At 40.9% G+C, this 19,921-nt stretch overlaps 1 protein-coding gene across 1 annotated transcript in view; it reads right to left on the minus strand.

Annotated features, from left to right (window-relative positions):
* The window catches only part of helz (helicase with zinc finger), a 78,244-nt gene that overhangs the window by 34,719 nt on the left and 23,604 nt on the right, over nt 1-19,921 (minus strand). The window contains exons 15-17 of the mRNA XM_074695561.1: nt 17,183-17,362; nt 16,012-16,113; nt 9,683-9,861 (exon numbers count right to left, since the gene is read on the minus strand). Coding sequence (XP_074551662.1) covers nt 9,683-9,861; nt 16,012-16,113; nt 17,183-17,362 — 461 coding nt within the window. The remainder of the gene's footprint in view (nt 1-9,682; nt 9,862-16,011; nt 16,114-17,182; nt 17,363-19,921) is intronic.

A 19,921-nucleotide genomic window follows, 5' to 3' on the forward strand; every position in this document is an offset into this window, starting at 1 on the left:
AATATAATGCAACATAATGTGTCAATTCACACAGTCAAAAGAAACATTGCTTACGTAGATTTTGGGTCTATTCCATGTCTGCCGTACCCTGCATTTAAGCCAGTTATTGGAGGCAGTCTTTTGTGTGGTACAACTCCAGGAGTAGCAGTTTATTACTAATTAGCACTTTAAATGATTTTTTACACTTTTCATAAACATGACATTCTTGTAGCTTATCGTTAGGGATGCACGATATTATCGGCACAATATCGGTATCGGCTGATAAAAGCTTATAAACACGTTTATCGGTATCGGCAAATATGAAAATTTCTGCTGATATGCACAGCCGGTAATGTGCTATTCAGTTTAGGATTATTATTATTTTCCATCTGAAAAATAAGCTCCTTAAATAAAATGTAGCACTTCATTTATTTGCACTGCAGAGCTCTGTGTCTGTCACCAGGTTGTTACAGTAGCTCTAAAATAATCAAATGCAACTTAGTTATGTTTAAAAATGCATTGTACATTTAAAGTTCATGTGATCTAAAGAAATTATTTTTCTGTATTTCAACACTGAATCTCTTGAGTTTGAAAAAATAATACATTTATTATTTATGGTAAAATCAAATGTTGTTTTGTCTTGTTTTATGTGTGTTTCTTAAACAAATAAGACCGTCACAATAAGAGTAACATATAAATTCCAGTACAGGATAGACTTAGCTTTCTTTACAGTGAAAAAAACAAACAAACTTGTGATTATCGGTATCGGTATCGGCCAAAAGGGGTTTCGATATATCGGCATATTGGATATCGGCAAAAATCCAATATCGTGCATCCCTACTTATCTACAACCATGTAGATAATGGCATATCTACATGGGTGCTATTCTGAAATGTTCATGACTATGCACTGTCCCTTTAAATAAATTAATAAATTTCTTATCGTGGAAAATGTAAGTGTAGATTTTACATAATATGATGACAATGTTGACTTCTTCACCTGAGCAACTCTTGCCGTGCCAAATTATGAAAGATTAAATTTAGAAATAAGCGGCTCCACTTTCTATTTCATTACAGTTAGAAACACTTTGGGGTTTTTTGGTGCACCACAGACCCATGCCTTTTCAAATAGGTACCATCTCCACTGATTGTGAAACGACTACCTTTACCAACCAATACCAAAACCATCAGGACATTACATAAAAGAAACAGTAGTTTCACTATAACAGCTGTTGATCAGCTGCTTAAGTTATCAGTTCACATGTTGCTGTTAATAAAACTTAAGTAAGAAGTAGTAAAAGCCAGAAATAGTAAAAGAATGCAAAAAATATTTCTTTGGCAAGGTTTAAAATGAAATCAAAACCTGTTGAATCTCGCTGGTTTGGAACTTAATTTAAGTTAAAATTGTTGCTGTTGTAGCACAGTCACATTTATGAACAATAACTTGATTCAGAAGGGACATTAAAGCCCAGTACTGGTTGCTAATGCTCCATCCTGTCATTTTCCTTTGTTTTCCCATCACTCTCTCCTCTTCCCAACCAGCGCTGCGATCCAAAGGCAGGGTTTGGTGTACGGTTTTGAAAGGGACCAAACAGTAGCCTTACCCTGATTTAAAAAGCTCAAACGGTGCTCGGCAGTGTGAGGGGAGGGGATGAAACAGCATGGCAAATGAGTGCTGGAGCAGGGAGCTGGGAAGAGCGCGGCTGCATAACAACCAGCAAACAGCCTCCAAAGCCCCAACGCTGTTTCCACGGGAAAGCGTGTGCGGTTATGAAATGTGACAGTTTGAAAATAACAAAATAAAAAACGCAGGGACTGTCAAGACATAAACAAACTGCAAATATTTGGGCTGGCAGCGAAAGAAAGAGGTGGGGCATTTTGATTTCAGGCAACGTTCACTCTTTAGTATCTGCCTTTGAACAAACACTTGCAAAACACATTGATTTTTCTTCCCCCCCCTAACTATAAAGCCTGAAACCAATGTTCTCTCTGAGCTGCGTGTGAGCCACCTGAAGGATTTGCAAACCGCGTTTCACTGCTGTTGTGCTGATAACAAGGCAAACACGTTGTAACACAATAGAGTGAATTTCTGTCTAAATTAATGCAGGAAGTGTAAAACTGAGTTTATGTCCAAGAGCTTATGGAGTTAGAAATGTCTCGTTTGAGTTGTAAAGTAATTTACTGAAAAAAAAAAGCACACTTAAGGAGGTTCACAGGTTCAAAAGTGTCTCTTTTTTAACATATGTTAGATAAAAAGTCAAAATAATCAAGTTTTGGATAGAGATTGTGATTAATAGGAAAGAAGTTCATGATTAAGAGATAGAAAGTCAGGATTTTGAGAGACTGATGTTATGGACAACAGGATTTCCACTACATGCAAATGACTGAGGTGCATCGCAACACCAAAATGAAAGTCGCCATGCATTCCGAACTATGATCTTTTTTATCCCCCAGATGTTTAAAATGTGGATTACACAGTACGGGGTCTTGTATATTCAGCCAAATTGCCTTGACTAAAACTCACACTCCATCCTTATATTGTGGTCAAAACCAATGAGAGACATGGTGGGTCTTTGCGGTTTACAACTCCGCTTTCTTCATTGTGCATGGCACATAAGACACACAGTTACTAGAGAAAGTTGATTCTGAGCTAATTCTCATCATAAATCAGTGTTTACAGATACATGTTATGTAGCTCTATGCTTTATTTGATTCCAGTCACATTGTAAACATTCTGTGAGTCACAGAGTAAACTTTCATTTCCTGCGCAGCATTGAAGTGTTTATATCCGTCTATGAAGCCAGCACGAGCAGAAGTTCTCCCTGTCACTCTGTGTGGATTATATTTACTTTTAGGGCTGTAACTGATGATTATTTTAATAACAGATTACTCTGGCAATCATATTTATAATTTATCGATGGATTGGAAAAAGGATGAGAATCTATAATAGTAAAATTCACAAAAGCAAACATGCATTGTTATGTTAGGCCTGAACCACACGTGTATGGATATCTTTTTGATCGGATATCTTTGTCCTAGTTTCAAAAAAAATCTCCGTCCACACCGCAGAAATATCTCTGTTCATAGGAAGAGGCCAAACTGAAAACGATCGCCTCTGAATGCCATGCCTGGCCGATAAGTGGCAGGTTAGCAAAATGTGAAAACCATAGTAGAGGAACGTTATGAGCATGCGCAGTCAAACACAGTGACTTGTTGCTAGGAGCTTGACGTCATCGTGTCAACACCAGCTCAGTTTAAGACCACTACACGGATCCACTCAACCGGATATTTTTTTATTTCTTCACTTTTTTATCCGTTTTTAAAAATCTCAGTTTATGTGAGTGAAATCGCCGTGTTTGTGTGGTTTAGAGGCCCAATCGGACAGAAAAATGTGCGTTTAGGAATATATCCATATACGTGTGGTTCAGGCCTTAGTTGATGCTTAATGACATATACTACAAAGAAAAATCGTATTTGAACACAATTAGGCTGACGAAATGCTACATTGATAAAGTATGAAAAGTGATATGAATGTATTGTTATACCACCAGCCAAAAAGGCAAATGAATAAAAATACGTCCTCAATCTTTTCACCTGCAGGTCATACAATTCACCCCCTCTGCCCTACCACTATCTGTAGCAGCTAATGCTAATGCTAACGTTAGTTTAATGAACTCCTTGTGGTTTTCAAATAGGGTGATGATTTAATAAAAAGACTAAAAGACATACCATGCATTTTACAACATATAAATGAGTGTATGTGGGATTTTGTAGCTCCTCACCTCGTTGTTGAGCTCCCGGCTTGTCATCAATGAGCCAAACGTTTGTGTTTAAGTGCCGGATCTTTGCAGTCGTACTGCCATGCCATCAGAGGTCATTTTTGTCTATTAACACGCTGTGAGCTTTTACTCGGCGTAAAATACTCCCAAATTCTGTTTTTTTTTTCTTTTGGACAAACAGCTTCTCCAGCTCTGTTATTAATCCTGTGTTTACTTGTTTCCCTCACCTGCTGGCTCGGCTTCTCCTCCGCCACACTGATCTATCTACATGTGACGCATAGTGCCCCACAGCTCAGGTAATCTACACTCCAGTCCAGAAGGTGGCAGTAAGGCAACAATCATCACTGTAAATCCAGTCATGCATATTATGCAGCAGCTGATCATTAACCCTCCCCGCGCTCATACGGGAGTCACCTTTCTACTCAGTTTGGGTCAGAAGTTGCAGTTTTCCCTTCAACCTTTAAAAATCAAAAGTTGTTTTCCTCCAGCTTGTTGAACAAACCTGAAAGCCTCTCAGCGTTCATTCCAGTGTTATGACGTGCCTCTGTACAGGGGTGTGTCCAGACTTTCAGAATGGGGTGTCACAATGAGGGCAGTGGCATAAGTAGGGGTGGCCAGAGTGTGCATACTAATTATCACCATTCTCTTTAACTCTACTATAACAAGCAACTATAATTGTTTAATTATTATATTCAAGTGTTAGATTTTAGTACAAATGTAGTATGGGAATCAGCCAGTCTAATAAGTTTTCAGTAGTTTTTAATAAAAAGAAAGATCTTAGCATGGCTGCAAACTCTGTCATTAGATAAGGCAAAATTATTTTTCTGTTGAATAAATAATCTGTAAAAGGTTTAAGGTTCTCAGTTTCTCTTTTTTTTTTTTTTTTCTGGAAACCCTCGATATTATTCGGATTATTGAAGCAAGCAGAGTGTGAATAAAACAAGCACATAAAATAACCCCTGGAGAGATGGGTTATACCCATAGTCATGCACTTGAGTTATTTCTCAATAGTTCATATATCAAACAAATGAAAATCCAGGCTGCACAATGATTCTCATATTTTCAAAAGTACATGTGAAGCCTGCTGTGTGCTTATTATCTTTACATTTTTACGGCATATTACTGAATCAGCGAAGCAGCAAAAAGGGCCGTGGATTCACAGTGATGTGCTAGCCTTTCGATAACATTGTGAATTATTGAGGCCAGGCACTTTTGTTGACCCTTCCCATGAAATGAAGTCAACAGGGGCCTCGCTGCATCCTGCCTACTCGCTGGCTTGTTCACATCCATCCACATGAATATGCAGCAGGCGCAAATGCTCACAAATGATGAACATGGCTCATTACAAATGGGATTGTTGCCCCAGGCAGGAGAGTACAAGGAGGGAGGGGAGACAGAGGGACCAAGAAGCCAAGGAGCTAGACATGTAGGGGCCTTAATGTTTCAACTGGGACACACAGGAGCTGCCCGCTGTGGGGAACGTATCTTGAAAGGCAGAGGGGTAAATGAGATTTCTGAGGTAGTGATCAGTCAACGGGCCAGTAATGTTTGAGTCAGGAAACAACGGTAGAAAAGGAAAGAAGGAGGAGGTGAACGCCATCAGGGGCACTGTGTTTTAGAAGTGATTTAGGAAAGATGGCTGCCTAATAACATATGACACTTCACACACTCAGTCTCGCACATTTTTTACATCATGCTGACGAGGTAAAAGGAAGTTGGACAATCTGTGATTTGTGTGTTAAAAGGTCTGTGATGTTAACAACGAGCCTCCTCCTTTTGTCACGACAGAGCCAAAATAGAAACATGGACTTCCCAAGACCGGTAGGGAGGTGTTTTGTAGTTTCTTGCATCAAGATTTTTGTAAGTCAAGACATGGGGCTTCCATGGGTGAGACTCTTGTTTTCTTTACATCCTGCAGATGCTCGTTGGATTGAGATCTGGGAAATTTTCTGCTTATACTTGTTGTATGCTTTGATGCCATCTTCTATCATCACTTGCAGTCCAGTTTTGATATTTGCATGTCAAAGGGCGTCAAAGTCAGATAGCGCAGTCCACCGTTCTAGTATCACAATTCAATCTACATCTCACCCTAATGTGAGGTCTTCAAAGTACAGTCACATCCCTGATCACCAAATGATTCTCCACATTGATTAAAAATTTTCACGTGTGAGGTAACCTTTCTTACACATACCACCTGTTCTCCACTGACATCAGCACGACGTATAAACTCTGACCTTTATCAGCAGGCCGCAGGATCTGGCACAGGGATCAATATTTACCTGAGCTCGGATTCACATCTGCTCATAAGAGAGCTTCATCTTTAAAGGGCAAACTCCTCTCTTAAGGCCGGTTATGTTTTCCATGCGAATGAGACAGAATCAGAACGAGAGAACGTGTGTGGCTTTTACACTCTTCAAAACTCTGCGTGTCTGTTTACAAACTGCAGGGGGCGGTGTGCCACAAATGGACGTCTACCACAGTATCAAACTGGAGGAGAAGAAATCGTTTACACTGTTTACAGCATTTTTTTTGCCAGTTCCTCATCTCTGCTGAGTTTCGCCATAATTTCACGCCAGGATTTGGCAGGACCTTGCAAGGGGGCGGGGCTGCTACTAGGGTTGCACGATATACCGATACTTAGAAAGTATCGATACCCCCTGTTTTCAAAAAGTAAACAATACCACGTGTTTTAAGTATCGATAATCCAAGGATCAGAGACATTTTGACTCAGGCACCCTGTGAATTTGCAGCCACCAAGCTGGGTCCTCTGTCCTCTCTGAGGAGTGGGAGGAGACTTGCTCTCTTTCCAAAGTGTGTGTGTTGTTGTGAAGTTAGACAGTGAGCCTGTATTAGCTTCACGTGTCGATGCTTGCATGTTTTCAGTCCGACGAAGTTGTTAACGTGCATCTTAATTATCCGATCTCGCGCTGACAAACTCACAGTTTGATTTCTTAAGCTGCATGCAAACGTACAGACAGAGTTACAGACATGGGTTCAAGTTCCAGCGCTCCTGTGAACCGGCCGCAGCTTGTCGAAAAAGCCGGTGCACGGAGCGAAATTTGTCATTACTCTGCTTACGAAGCCGACAGTAAATGAGTTCAGGTCACTCCAGGAATTGATTCTGCATGTAATCTATAAAACTTTGTGTGTGTGTTTTCTGAAATATTAGCACAATTTACAAATCTCCCTTAGCCCCACAGACACACAAACAGATGTAAAAAAAAACTGGCTTGAGGCAGCCATCTCTTCAAGCTGTTTATTTTATTCATTTTCTTATATTTTAAGTTTGCCATGGTATCGTTTAAGTATCGATATCGAAATTTTTTAGGCAAGTATCGTATCGAATCATAATTTTGGTATTGTGACAACACTAGCTGCTACAATGGCATTTGTCCGCATAAAGCCGTGTCTGACCTTATGGACACCTCTAGCATAAACCAAGACTAAATGGATGCAGGGATTAACTGGTTTCGGTACCAACCACACTTGAAAAGTGCTCCATAATAACTAGTATTTCTGTTGTGGTGGTCAAAAAGGGGCCAATGGATGATGTTTGGCACTATTTTCAAATAAAAAACCTGTGCTGGCTTTTTCCAACATTCAATCATACCTGTCTGCAAAATAAAATAAATTCAAGTAATCCATTTCTTCAAGACAAAAGGCAGATCTCGCTTCCCATTTGCTAAACTTTGCCAACTGGCACAGTGTCGTCAAAGGGGGCCTTCAGTCTCTGTGCTGTAAATGAATTAGTGTTCACCTGGGAGAGTCTGACCACCCGCAAGTCTTGAGAAATAGTATTCAGATACAACTGATTTCAATTTTTGATGATGAACAAAAGAATAAATAAAAGTGAGACTACTTCAGGAACACTGAGAAAGTCCTCACAGGGCTTTTAAAATAAGGTTATGTTCTTACTGCCTGCCATGATCGAAAAGGAAACGTGTTGTTTTTTCACCCATGGTTGATTGTATTTTATTTAATGAATGGACATAGTCTCTGATTTCACTCATCTATTCCTGTTTCAAAGTAATGCAGTCTTTCATTGGCTGGCTTTGAGTCTCATCTCCAAGAGGCCAGACCTGTCAGTCAAGTGAGCAGATCAGTGTCCTGTTTGATTTCAATCAACTCATGCCACAAACTCTGCAAGAAATCTGGGTGTCCTGATTGATGACCAGCCACCTTAAGGGTTTATGAGGCCATGATTGCTCGATCTTGTGGATATGCCCTTTTTAACATCAGGAGGATCAGACCCTACTTGACACAACAGGCCACACAGCTTCTGGTACAGGCCCTTTGCAGGCCTCCCTGCGTGTACATTTAAACCACTGTAGATGATCCAGAATAAAGCAGCATGTCTGGTCTTTAACCAGCCAAAAACAGCACACGTCACCCAGCTGTTAATCTCGCTTCACTGGCTTCCAGTAGCAGCTCGAATCAAAGTCAAAGCTCTTCTTCTGGATTACCAAACACTGACAAGAACAGGTCCTGCCTACCTGGGGTCCCTCATCCAGGTCTACACTCATTCTGGTCCACAACACTCTGCTTGTGAAGACGCCTGGTGCTCCCAGCCCAGCGCGGCTCCAAATCTCTAGCCAGACTCTTCTCCTCTGTTGTGCCCAAATGGTGGAAAGAATTACCCAACTCTATACAATCCACAGATTCCCTTTCTACTTTAAGAGATGTCTGAAGACTCATCTGTTTAGGGAACACTTAAGCACTACATCTGACCTTTCTCCTTTTTGTCCTCAGGGGTAGAATGAGTCAGAAGGTCTCAGATCCAGCTCTTACTCAATATTTTTCACTGATCATTGAATGTTGTTGAAAAGTTTGCTAAAGGGAACTGCAGAACTGTTGCTTCTGATTGGACACACTCCTGATCTTAATTTGTTTTAATTCTGTCAAAGTCTGTTTTTTCAGCTTGGTGCGTATGTGGTTTCCAGTCTTTCTGGAGCCACCATCAAGTGGACATTCGAGGAACTGCAGTTTTTTAAGCACTTCTGCATAGGCTTTATCTTTCCAAACCAGAGCTTGATGCTTGAATTTAACAGTTACTACAAACAGATTGAGGTCAACATGAGGGCAGACATAGCTGAGGATATCTGAGGACCCATCAAAAGACACCCCATCTAACTGACTCGTTAGCAGGACACCATCTTAAGTCGAGGGAATTCAAACCCTCTTGAAACTCCAACCATATGTAGCTCCCACTTTAAAACTCCAGATCTGGGTCATCCAGAGGAAGAAGAGTCAACACACATACCAAAACTTAACTATCTTTTGAGGGTTGGAAGATTTGTTAATGCTACCCAGAAGACTCTCTGCCTCCCAACAGCCTCATTTGCAGCTGATTTTCATCACAGAGGAACACGGGGAGAGCCGGGGAAGATGAAACATGGGGAGCAGGGCTAATGATGTAAAGTACATTAGAAACAGGCAGATGGTGTTCCCAAGCAACAGACAAAGCCCCCTCTGCTGACACATTAGAGCCGGTTATTAGCCCACAATGACAAACCGGTTTGTTTTCTACGTCTTTTACACAACTTAAATGAGTTTCATTCCTTTGTAAGTGGTGAGCTCCTGCCAACGGTGGAAATTAGAGCCTCTGGGGACGACTTCTGAACAGGAGACTGAATGCACCGACCTGCACTGCATTATCATCCTGAAACTGTATCAATAAATCCCCAGATGAATATCCGGAGGGTGAAATATCCCAGATCAAAAATTAATACAACTTTTTTGTGTCCTGATATCTCCCGACGATTTAGTTCTGTTTTATATTTTAGACCAATCTTCTGGATACTGCTGTTATGAACGCTGTGCATCACTGAGTTAAAAATGGAAAGCTCCGAGCTTCAATGATTCTTCACCACAACAATTCCCAGACTTGAAGCTGAAGCTGTCTGAGCATCTTTTCACTTGACTCACCAGGGTCCAAGTCCAGCTGGCAGAGGTATTGGGAGGTGCTGAGGGTGACCACCACCACACGGTGCCTGAGGATGTCCTCCCTTGTGGGCATCTGGAAAGTGATGTGTGTGTTGGAGATGAGACAGTACTGCTGGACCACTGGGTGAACCGTCTTAACCCAGCGGTTCCTGAAGTAAACCCTGGAGAGACAGATGAAAAAAGCAACGTCAGGAAAGACAGAGACAAGCCACGGAGGAAAACAGAGGAGTCTGATGTTCTCCTTTGTGTTTGGATGTATAAATCTGCATTTAGATGCAGTAAACAGTGTACTTTCAAGTGCAATAGGTCTTGTAGCTGCAAGGTGTAATGGTTGGATGATAAATGGATGCAGTGGGGAATACTATGACTCAGAGAGAGGTGAAAGGTTATGATTATTTATAAAAAAAAAGGAATGAATGCTCCGCTTGGGTGATGATCTCAAACTTTTCCTCAAGTCTGTGAGTAAACTTGAAAATTAACATAATTTCTGCACTATAGGCTGCTACTTTTTTCTCACCCCTTGAACCCTGTGGCTTATTCAACAGAGCGGCTAATTTTACAGCCATCAGGGGGCGTTCTTTAGGTAGTATTTATTAGCAACAATGATCCCTCATGATCTCTGAAGACAGAGACAAACAGCGGCCCGTGGTGAGGTGGAAGGACACGGGAAGAGGACAGGTGAGGACAGCGCTCAGTCAGAGCGCATGGTCACAAGCTGACCGTACACAGCCCTGAGAAGTTTATTTCAAATCTACAGAAAAAGACATAGACCTGTTTCATTTTCTTGTGGGCCTAATTAAAATAACAAAATTATTAGGGATGCACGATGTTGGATTTTTTGCCGATATCCGATGTGCTGATATTTAACAACTCATTTAGCCGATACTGTTGCCAAAAATGTTTTTCTGTATACATCATTGCATGGATCATCAACTGTCTTTGGTATTGGAAGTAGTATATTGTATTATGGTGCATACTAATTTTCATTTTTGTGCAAAATAGGAGAAATATAGACTTGAAACAGTATATTTATTAGACATGCACCAAACGATTGGTGCCGATTTCCTTAATTTTAAGGAATCGGTGATCGGTCCATCCTTACATATGAAACTATTCTTATATACCTCAGGGAAGGTCTGACAGCCAGCCTTTGTTGCTTTTTGCTCTGGGACCTAAAACTCAGGACACTTTATTGGTTAAGTTAAAACATAAAGATGTTATTGTTTTACAGGTTTTGTTCAATGATTTTCAATTAAATAAGATTGGAACATTGAAGGTATATGCTGTCAGTTACAAAAAATAAAAAATAAAAATCAGTATCGACCCAAATCGATATCGGCAGGTCAGGCTTTTTAAAGATCGGTGATCGGCCAGAAAATCGTGATAGGTGCACCCCTAGTATATATATTATTCACGATAGCTTTCAAACAAAAAAAAAATGAGAAAGATAAATCCTGCTTGAAAGCTGAATGATGCTGTTCCTGAGAAAATCATAATAATACCCTCAACCGGGGCAATGTTGGCAATGCCAATTTCATAATTAAAAGTAAACATAATCTCTGTTCACAGGGAACATACAAGAAGTGCAACTGTACAGCAATTAAACCCAAATTGTATAAAATGGTTCACTCTGGTCAATGTACCTAAATAAGTCAGATACATGTACTTTAAAGACTGCCGTTAAACTCAAGTTTAACTTAAAACAGGAGCCAAATATGGGACTACTCTATCTGAACTGTGCAGGTGTGACTTCTAAAAGAATGCGTCCTCCTGAATTGCTTTTACACACGGCTTTCTGACACAACTGTCCTGCGAGTTTCATCTGGCGTTAATATTGTTTCAGTGATAGAAAAAAAGGATCAAGATAGTAGCCTCGGTTTATTATCTTTATACTTTGGGGGACAAAATGCAATGGTACGAACATCAGGCTGACCCCTTTCTGTGTAAATATCTCACGTTGCAACCATTGACTGTATATAGAGTGGACAGCATGGCTCCCCCATTTATCATTGTACGGTTTTGAAGTCAAAATTCCCCTGTCACAAGCACAGCCATTGAAGCAGTTGTGCAGCCAGAGTCTGCGCAGTAGAGACTGTGAGGGATTCTGGGAGAATCTGAGTGGAGCTGGGTGAAAAATATATTTTTTTTTTCTTTTGAGAGTCTTATTACTTCTTGACTTAACCTCCTGAAATATTTTACAATTCTGGAAAAAAATACACGAGAACGGCAGCTGTCGATCATTGTTGAACGTGACATAAAACCTTGTTTTTAACCTTGTATAACTGATGAAAACGAAACTTTTCAGTAAAAAAGAGGACTCAAGAGAATACAAGACAGCCAAATGATATCTTCAAATCACCACAACAATCAGACCTGAGAAACATTTTTACAAGGTGTACTAATTTTTTAGAGTTTGACCACAGCCCATCTGGAATGGCTGGAGAGTTGGATTTTTTTACCTATACTGCAGCCAGCCACCAGGGGGAGCAGTTTTTGTGGTGACCTCACTTGGAGCCGAGCAGTCTATGGTTGAAACGTGCAGCTTATGGTCAAGTACAGCCCATGTATGTAGATTTTTTTGTCTTCTGAATTTAGTTGGTGCGGCTAACATACTGGTGCGCCCAATAGTCCGTAAATTGCAATCACAGTTTTGACGTCAGCTGCAAGTGAATTTTAAGACAATTTCCTTCCATGCAATACGAGAAAAAAAATAAATCCAGAACTGAATGTTTTGCACTATTTATTCTTAACCTGACGCTCAAGTGGAGGTTTTATTTCACTTCTTATCCCAAGTACAGATGGATGCTCGGATAAAGCTGAGCTACAGTGATAATAGATAAATTCACACTGAAACCCATTGACAGCCCATTCATGTAAAACAAGATATCAGATCTTTTATATTGGCCCCGTCTTCTCGATGTACACACACACACACACACACACACAGACCCATCAGGGTGGACAATGCCGTTGGGTCTTTAACCTCTGGGGTAACTGAAATTGATTTATAGTCACTAATGCAGTGTGAGAAGTGTGTGTGTGTGTGTGTGTTTAATTATGTGTATTTGTTGCCTCTGGGTTGACATTTAAATGAAGTTCTTGTGGCTGCATTTTTGAAGGCAACGCACATCTGCCTGTCACTCCCCAAGGCCAGAAAACAGCCCCGAGCTACTCGACAGTCTGTGGATAATATGGAAGCATTAATTTGGCTGCAGGTTTTTCAGTATCAGTAATCCAGCTGATGTATAGATGAGTGAGTCATAAAGATGCCCCCAAGAAAGATGGTCCCAGATGGCAGAGAGGCCCCAGACCCTCAATACAAAGGTTTCAATTATGGCTGCACTAGAGATCATAGTTATAAGCAGCCACTTATACAGCTGGATACCTGCTCATGTTTTTTCCACTAGACTATATTTGTAGTCCTTATAAAACAACTTTCTCGAATCTGGAAAATTACTGAAAATAGACGTCATCATTTTCAGGGAACAAAGCCTGCTTTATATTCTCTGCCCATGCCTTTCTATCAATGTAAATGCCACTGAGACATAATAGTAGAAAGAGGCTGTTCTCCTGCTGCTGATTGGTCAGCATCAAAGGAGGAAACAGATTAATAGAGTTAAAACAACACATATTACTGTAAAAGCCAGAGCTGGAACACTACAACAGCTGTGTGTTTGTGAAGCTTGAGCTTGCAGTTTGCAGGTGGTGCCTCTTGGTCTCTCAGTGTAATGTTGTGTAGAGTCACAGACTGAAACACCAATGTCACACTGCTGCTGGATTCAACAGAGAAGTGGAAAGGTGTTACTGCTTTAGCTTTGGACAGAGACACCACAGACTGAGAGGCTACAGATTCTCAAAAACAACATGAATTGGTGCATGTGACTGCTTAATCTCTGCTAACATTTACAGCCTCTCCTTCTCACCTTGTCTCCTCTAATTGAGGTGAAAAATGTGAACAATCTTTGAGAAAATCAAGAAAAGTGTTGAGGTGAAAATGGAGTGAGACTGCAAAGAGTCTCAACGTGAAAAGCCAAGAAAGACGTTTGTACTCTTGGGGTTAAAGAGCTACATAACTCCTGTACTTTCTTCGCTGCACTGGCTTCCAGTTAGGTACAGAATTGATTTTAAAAGGATCAGTTTTGATTGCACTCCCTTGCTACCTTGTGGCCTGGAGTATTCGCACACTGTCGTAAATTATGTTTCCTAGTGAGGTGTACGGGTTTGTTTTAGAATTAAATGGAGATCTAATTAAAACAAATTTCCTTTGTTCAAGACAACTTTTTACTGGATACAACGCGCTGAGGTAAGGTATTTATCAATACAGTTATGTAGTGCTACGGTTTGAAACGTAACATCAAGCAAATTTTGTAGCAGCCGGCTATATGTAGCGCTATCGGCAGCTCGGTGCTCGGACGTATGTGTAGGCTAGCATGACAACAAGTAAACACTGTCAGTTTGTAAGTAGTTTAATAGCCATTTATATTAGGGATAGACCAATTATTAGCCGGGACGGTTATCTGGGCTGATATTTGGCATTTTGAGGCACATCAGCATCAGCCTTTATTTTAATCTGATGGCCGATAAGAAACAAATTTAAAACTGCGTTGTTGCGGCTTTGATGCAGCCGCTCCGCTGTCTGCAGTCATTACTCAGGCCCCACCCACAGTACCACCTGATTGGTTACAAACAAAGCCATGACTTCGGGAACAGCCAATTAGCAGTGTTGTTATTACAGTGATTGCAGTTACATTGACATTTTGGAAAACTTTGTATTTACAGTAGAAAAATGTAGCTATTCAATTTTTCTACGTTTCATTTAACTTTATAAAACATGCTGCTGAGCCTGGGGGCTGTTTAATTAACTTATGCTTAAAGGTATTTGAATGAAGTTACAGGGGACATATCATGCTGATGCCTGATTTAATACTTACATATAATATAATAAATTTGAAAACAAGACCTTTCACCCCCTGAATTTTCAAAAAATGAGATATTGTATTTTTTCTGATATCCTAGAACGAGATTTGATGCCTCTGAAAATTGGTCATTGACAGTTGGCCGCGAGATTTCGACCTTCATGACGACACGAGGATCCTTTCTTTTTATTGGAGTAATCTGATAAAGCAGCTCCTCCTCTGTGATGTCAGTTAGTCACACAACCGCCACCGAGGGATACACCCACCAAGAGCCAAGTATAAACGTATAAACTCTACATGTTACAGTACCGGTTTGACTCACCACACTGAAGCGTCATGAGATGATCTGTGTCCAGGTGGATTTTCTTCCTCCTGAGCTGCAGAACCATCCGAGTCTGACTCGGGGTCCAATACAAAAGGACGTATCCTACACTCTACAATTTTATTAGTGCTATCAATGCCTTACGGTGAAGTTTTGGCAAACAGCAAACTCGCTCGGTCTGCTCCATTCAATGTGGCGATTTTGTAAATACTGCCATGCTGCAAAAACCGCCCCCTGGCTCTACCCCCTCCGCCCCTCTGATAGAACTGACCAATCAGAGCACAAAGGGCTGTGACGTTGTGAGGTTATTGGAGGTCATTCTGGAAACGGAGCGTTTCAACGAGATCTTCAGAATGGCCTAAACTGAGGATATTGAGAACGCTATTGTGGGGCAATGAAGGAACTAAATGACTTGTACTGAGGGCAGAAATGCTTTACAGGCATCCTAGTTTGGCATAGTGAAAAGGAGAAACAAGCATGATATGTCCCCTTTAAGTGTTGGAGTTTGTATTGTTCAAAATATTGACACCAATATTTTCACTGCAACTGCAAATTAATATTGGCTTCAAATATCTGTTATTGGCCTCCTTTGACTACAAATAATCGGTATCTGCCCAGAAAAAACGTATCGTCTATCTATATATCTATATCTGTCTATCTCTAATTTATATTTAGCGCAGCAGGTGCTGTAAGACATGTCTGTAATATGTAGCGTTATTGAATCCTGGTTATGTCCTGCCAGTCATCTACCAATCAGAGCCAACGTAACCTCACTCTTCATTTATTGATAGACTCTCAAGTTTGAACAGACCACTGCAGAATAACTGCTGACTGTGAGCTGGAATCAACATTAGCACAAACAGCTAAGCCCCTGTGTTATAGAGAGATAAAGCCAATGCTAAAGGCTAATTAGCCTTTAGTTTTATTGTTTTTATCGTTTCTGCCTTTTACTGTCAAAGCACTTTGGTGGGCCACCAGCTGTTTTAAATGTGCTTTATAAACAAAGCTGACATTGACACATACATAAATTGAATAAAGCATGTTTCTTCATTCCTTTAAGTGTGCTTCCATACCTGAGAGGTCTGGCATGTGGATTGCCTGCTTCAACATAAGGATGAAGATAGTCCTTAATGTAAAGGTCAGCTGCACTGTTGGAGTGGGTGCAGATGAGGACCCTGCAGAGACAAAAGGAAAAGGACGTCAGGGTGAGATATGGGAAGAGCCAGCTGCAGTAGATACTGTAAAAAGAAGAAGAAAACACTGGTTTACGTGTAGGAGATGAAGTATTGGGTGGCTGACTCTGGGTGTAGGAGTGTAACCTCTTTGTAATTGTTTTGACAGAGTGATGTGCGGAGCAGCAGTCCAGCAGAGTCACCCCAACTTGTCTTAGCTTTTAAAATATCCATAATTCATCCTATAGATTGTATGTTTGATGTATTCAGAGTGAAATGAGTAATGAATATTACATTGCTTTACATTTTTCAAAAGAAAAGATGTATTATAGATAACACAGAAAACATGCTTTGCCTTATTAAAACACAGAAAGTGAGCATCTGTGCAGGGGACAGTGTCCACCGTGTTGCATTTATTTTTCATAACAACCAGAAGGACATTTATGTGTTTGCGCTACAACACTTTGCTTCAGAGTTTCCTGTGGGCAGCTGCTCTCAGTAAGGGAGCGAAATAATGATGAGAAATGTCGAGAAGAAGAATTCCTGTGGTTATTCATTGTTTTAAAACACTTTGCAGCCCAAGAAGTGGCGCAACCTGATGGATCAGCTAATGACAGGAAATGTGCAGCTAATCAAACTTGCTATTATTATATCAGAGTGAAACAAATCGTCCAATCAAGTGAGCAGGTTTTACCCTCTTCTGATTCCACATGCGTGCTCATACAGCTGACAGTTTGCAGCTTGATGTTTTTCTAAACTTTAAATGTCAAACCCAAGGCTGCCACCGCTCTGCAGACAAAAGTGAGACGGCTGCACATCCCTGCCTCCCCTGACACCTCTTTCACACCCCCTCAATGGCCTCTCTCCATCTGCAGCTTTTATAACAGATAGGGAATCTATGCACGGCTCACTTCCACGTTACCCTTTGTTCCCTTAAAAACACTCGATAACTCGCACTCAATTACATCTCTTGTTAAGAAGTTCAAAAGTTCTAATGGAGAGGCTTGGGGCATTAAGTTTTGGATTGGTGTTAAAAGGTAAGCGACAGATTTTGGGTGAAAACTTTACAGACCTGCTGCTGTCCTGGCGGAGGATGTGCTTCACAGCCTGAGCCAGGGTGAAGGTCTTGCCGGTGCCGTAGGGTCCGATGATGAGGATGGGAGGCAGGGGGATGGAGACGGGCGTGGTGATGGCCAGGATGGCCTCCTTCTGCTTGGCGTTCAGACGGGGGTCCAGCTGCTCGTCCCATTGCCTTGAGTCGGGAAACATTTAAGGTAAGAAAAAAATCAACTTACTGAACCGTGTTTCTCGCTGACTTAAGGAGTAAAGCGTTAAAGTGAGAATTAAAAACCCTTCCACAGGAAATGTATGCAAATATATGCACATACAGACTGAGTTAGAGCATCTTTATGTCTAAAAGATGCGGTTGCAGAGTTAGACGTCTATGTTAAAGCTGTGGGAGGAAGTAGAAAGCCATGGAAAAGAAAATGTGTTTCTGAAAAAGTTTTGGGAAAGAAGCTGGGGGAACAAAAGTAGATTAAATCTTTTCTCTCCGTCAGAAAGACAAATGAAGAGACAACACTTCTTTTGGAGGGAATTGCATGTGTGACGCGTATTTACAATGAGAAGCAAATCAAATCCTTAAAAAAGCAGAGAAATTCACACCTGAAACAGAAAACAGGGCTAGATCCATCAGGAAAACACACGATGAAGAAGAGATATCCACATAAACTACTGGACAGGAGTGGGAGTGTGTGTTTTAAGACAGTAAGAATGTGTAGGAGGGATGGAAACACACATGAAGCTTCAGATGCATACTCATGAAAGTGTCGGTTATCATGCATGTCTTGTTTATATGCTCCATTTGTCTCCTGGCATCTCTGTCCTCATTAGGAGGAAGGCATCTTCTCTGGCTGTGAATCCACCAACACCGACTGATTGAACTCCAACTGAGACACGGTTGTGGGGCTGTGGGAAATCTTAAAGCTACAGCGTGCGCATGTGTGAGCGTCTGTGTGTGCTTTATTACAAGAAAGTTTAAGCCTTTCAACAAGTCAACTTTCTACACAAAGATTGAAATCAACAAATGAGCGTTCCAACAGTTAAAGATGAACAGACTGAAGCGTTCAGCTTCTGAAAGACTGGGAGGCAATGCTGCGTGCAGGTTGAACCTCAATGAGGGTAAATGCATTATTTTTTTTAATTGAAAACCAACAAATTGAAAAATAAAATCTAACATAATTCTTTCAGCAAATTCTTCTGCTACCTCACTTAACCCGTGGAGCAGAATAATGAGAGGATTCAAAAGAACAGGGTAGAGGAATTCAGACAGTCAGCATTACACCTGAGTGTCTGAAGACAAACTTGGACCAAGGTAATTATTAATGTGTGGGGCAACACGTAGGGATGAGTACCGAATTAGGTACTTTTAAAGGTACCGACCGAATTGTGGCAAAAATACCGGGTATCGATTCATGTAAGACCAAAAGGTACCATGTTAAGGTACCTAAATGCATCCTTGTGACTGTGAGGGAGTGGAAGAGTAGGCAATTTTCTATGCTAGACATGAACACAGCATTGCAAGGTTATATACTGAAGAATAGATATGTTAAACTGAATTTTTTTACACTTTATTATTAAACAAATTGATATTTTTTATCACATAAATGCAGAAAAGTACCAAAAACTGGTACCGTAGAGTTCCGGTACCGATTGCCAGGTACCAGGTATTGGTATTGTATCGTTTCAAATATGAAAGGTACCCATCCCTAGCAACACGTGTCTTTACCTGAATCAACACGTATTCTTCAGACAGCATTCAGAGCAGCACCAAGGGTCTACCTTATAACACGCTCCCATTGTACAAGCACTCTTTAAATGATCATAACTCTTCAACCATTTGAGATTATGAAAATCCAAATGGCTCCTTAAAGGGACTGTAGGACTACCCGTTTCAAGTGGATTGCAGCGACACCTTTGGTCCGAAGTCACACGCACACTGTCAAGATGTTGTGACTCTTAACAAGGCAGATTTGTTTTGAAAAATGAAGAGAATGAATGAGATAGGCTCTTCTTTTTAACACTACTTTTCTATGTTCAAGACAACTTTTACTGCAATGCAACAAAAGGTAGGGTATTTATCTACAATTACACAGTGCAGCGGTTTGAAACATAACAATAAGCAAACCTAACTTTGTTCCGTAGTTTAGTAGCCGGCAATATCCAGCAATGCTGGCAGCCCGGTGCTCGGTGTCGTGTCTAATGTGTAATATCAAAGATCCTGGTTATGTCCTGCCAGTCATCTACCACTCGACTCTCAAGTTTGAACAGACGACTGCAGAATAACTGCTGACTGTGGGTTGGAATGAACATTAGCACAAACAGTTTAGCCCGTGTTTTAGCTTTTAGCTTGTGCTCTATCATTCTCCTGGTTAGCTCTCTTCTGCTCTTCTGACCTTTTTCTGTCTGACAGTTAGGCTCCAGTGTCCACCATCACTACAAAATTAATCACAGAAATATTTTTCATCAGAGAAAAACACAGATCTTTCTTCTCACGACTAAACTTTGTCAGCCAGCGTGGTGTTGTCATAGAGACTTGGTCGTGCTGTAAATCTGTCCAAAACGGTGCTCATTGTCTTTCCTGTCTTTCCGGTTTAACCACAGATCAATGTCCTGCTTGATTCCAATCAACATGTGTGCACAAGCTCTGCCAGAAATCTGGGTGTCATGATTGATGACCAGCTGACCTTTAAGGTTCGTGTGGCCCCGATTTCACAGTCTTGTGGCTCTGCCCTCTATAACATCAGGAGGA

This window comes from Halichoeres trimaculatus, unplaced genomic scaffold (genome assembly GCF_033239565.1).
Source record: "Halichoeres trimaculatus isolate MK-OKI-2021-1 unplaced genomic scaffold, fHalTri1.1 fHalTri1_scaffold_2, whole genome shotgun sequence".
NCBI classification, from domain to species: Eukaryota; Metazoa; Chordata; class Actinopteri; order Labriformes; family Labridae; genus Halichoeres; species Halichoeres trimaculatus.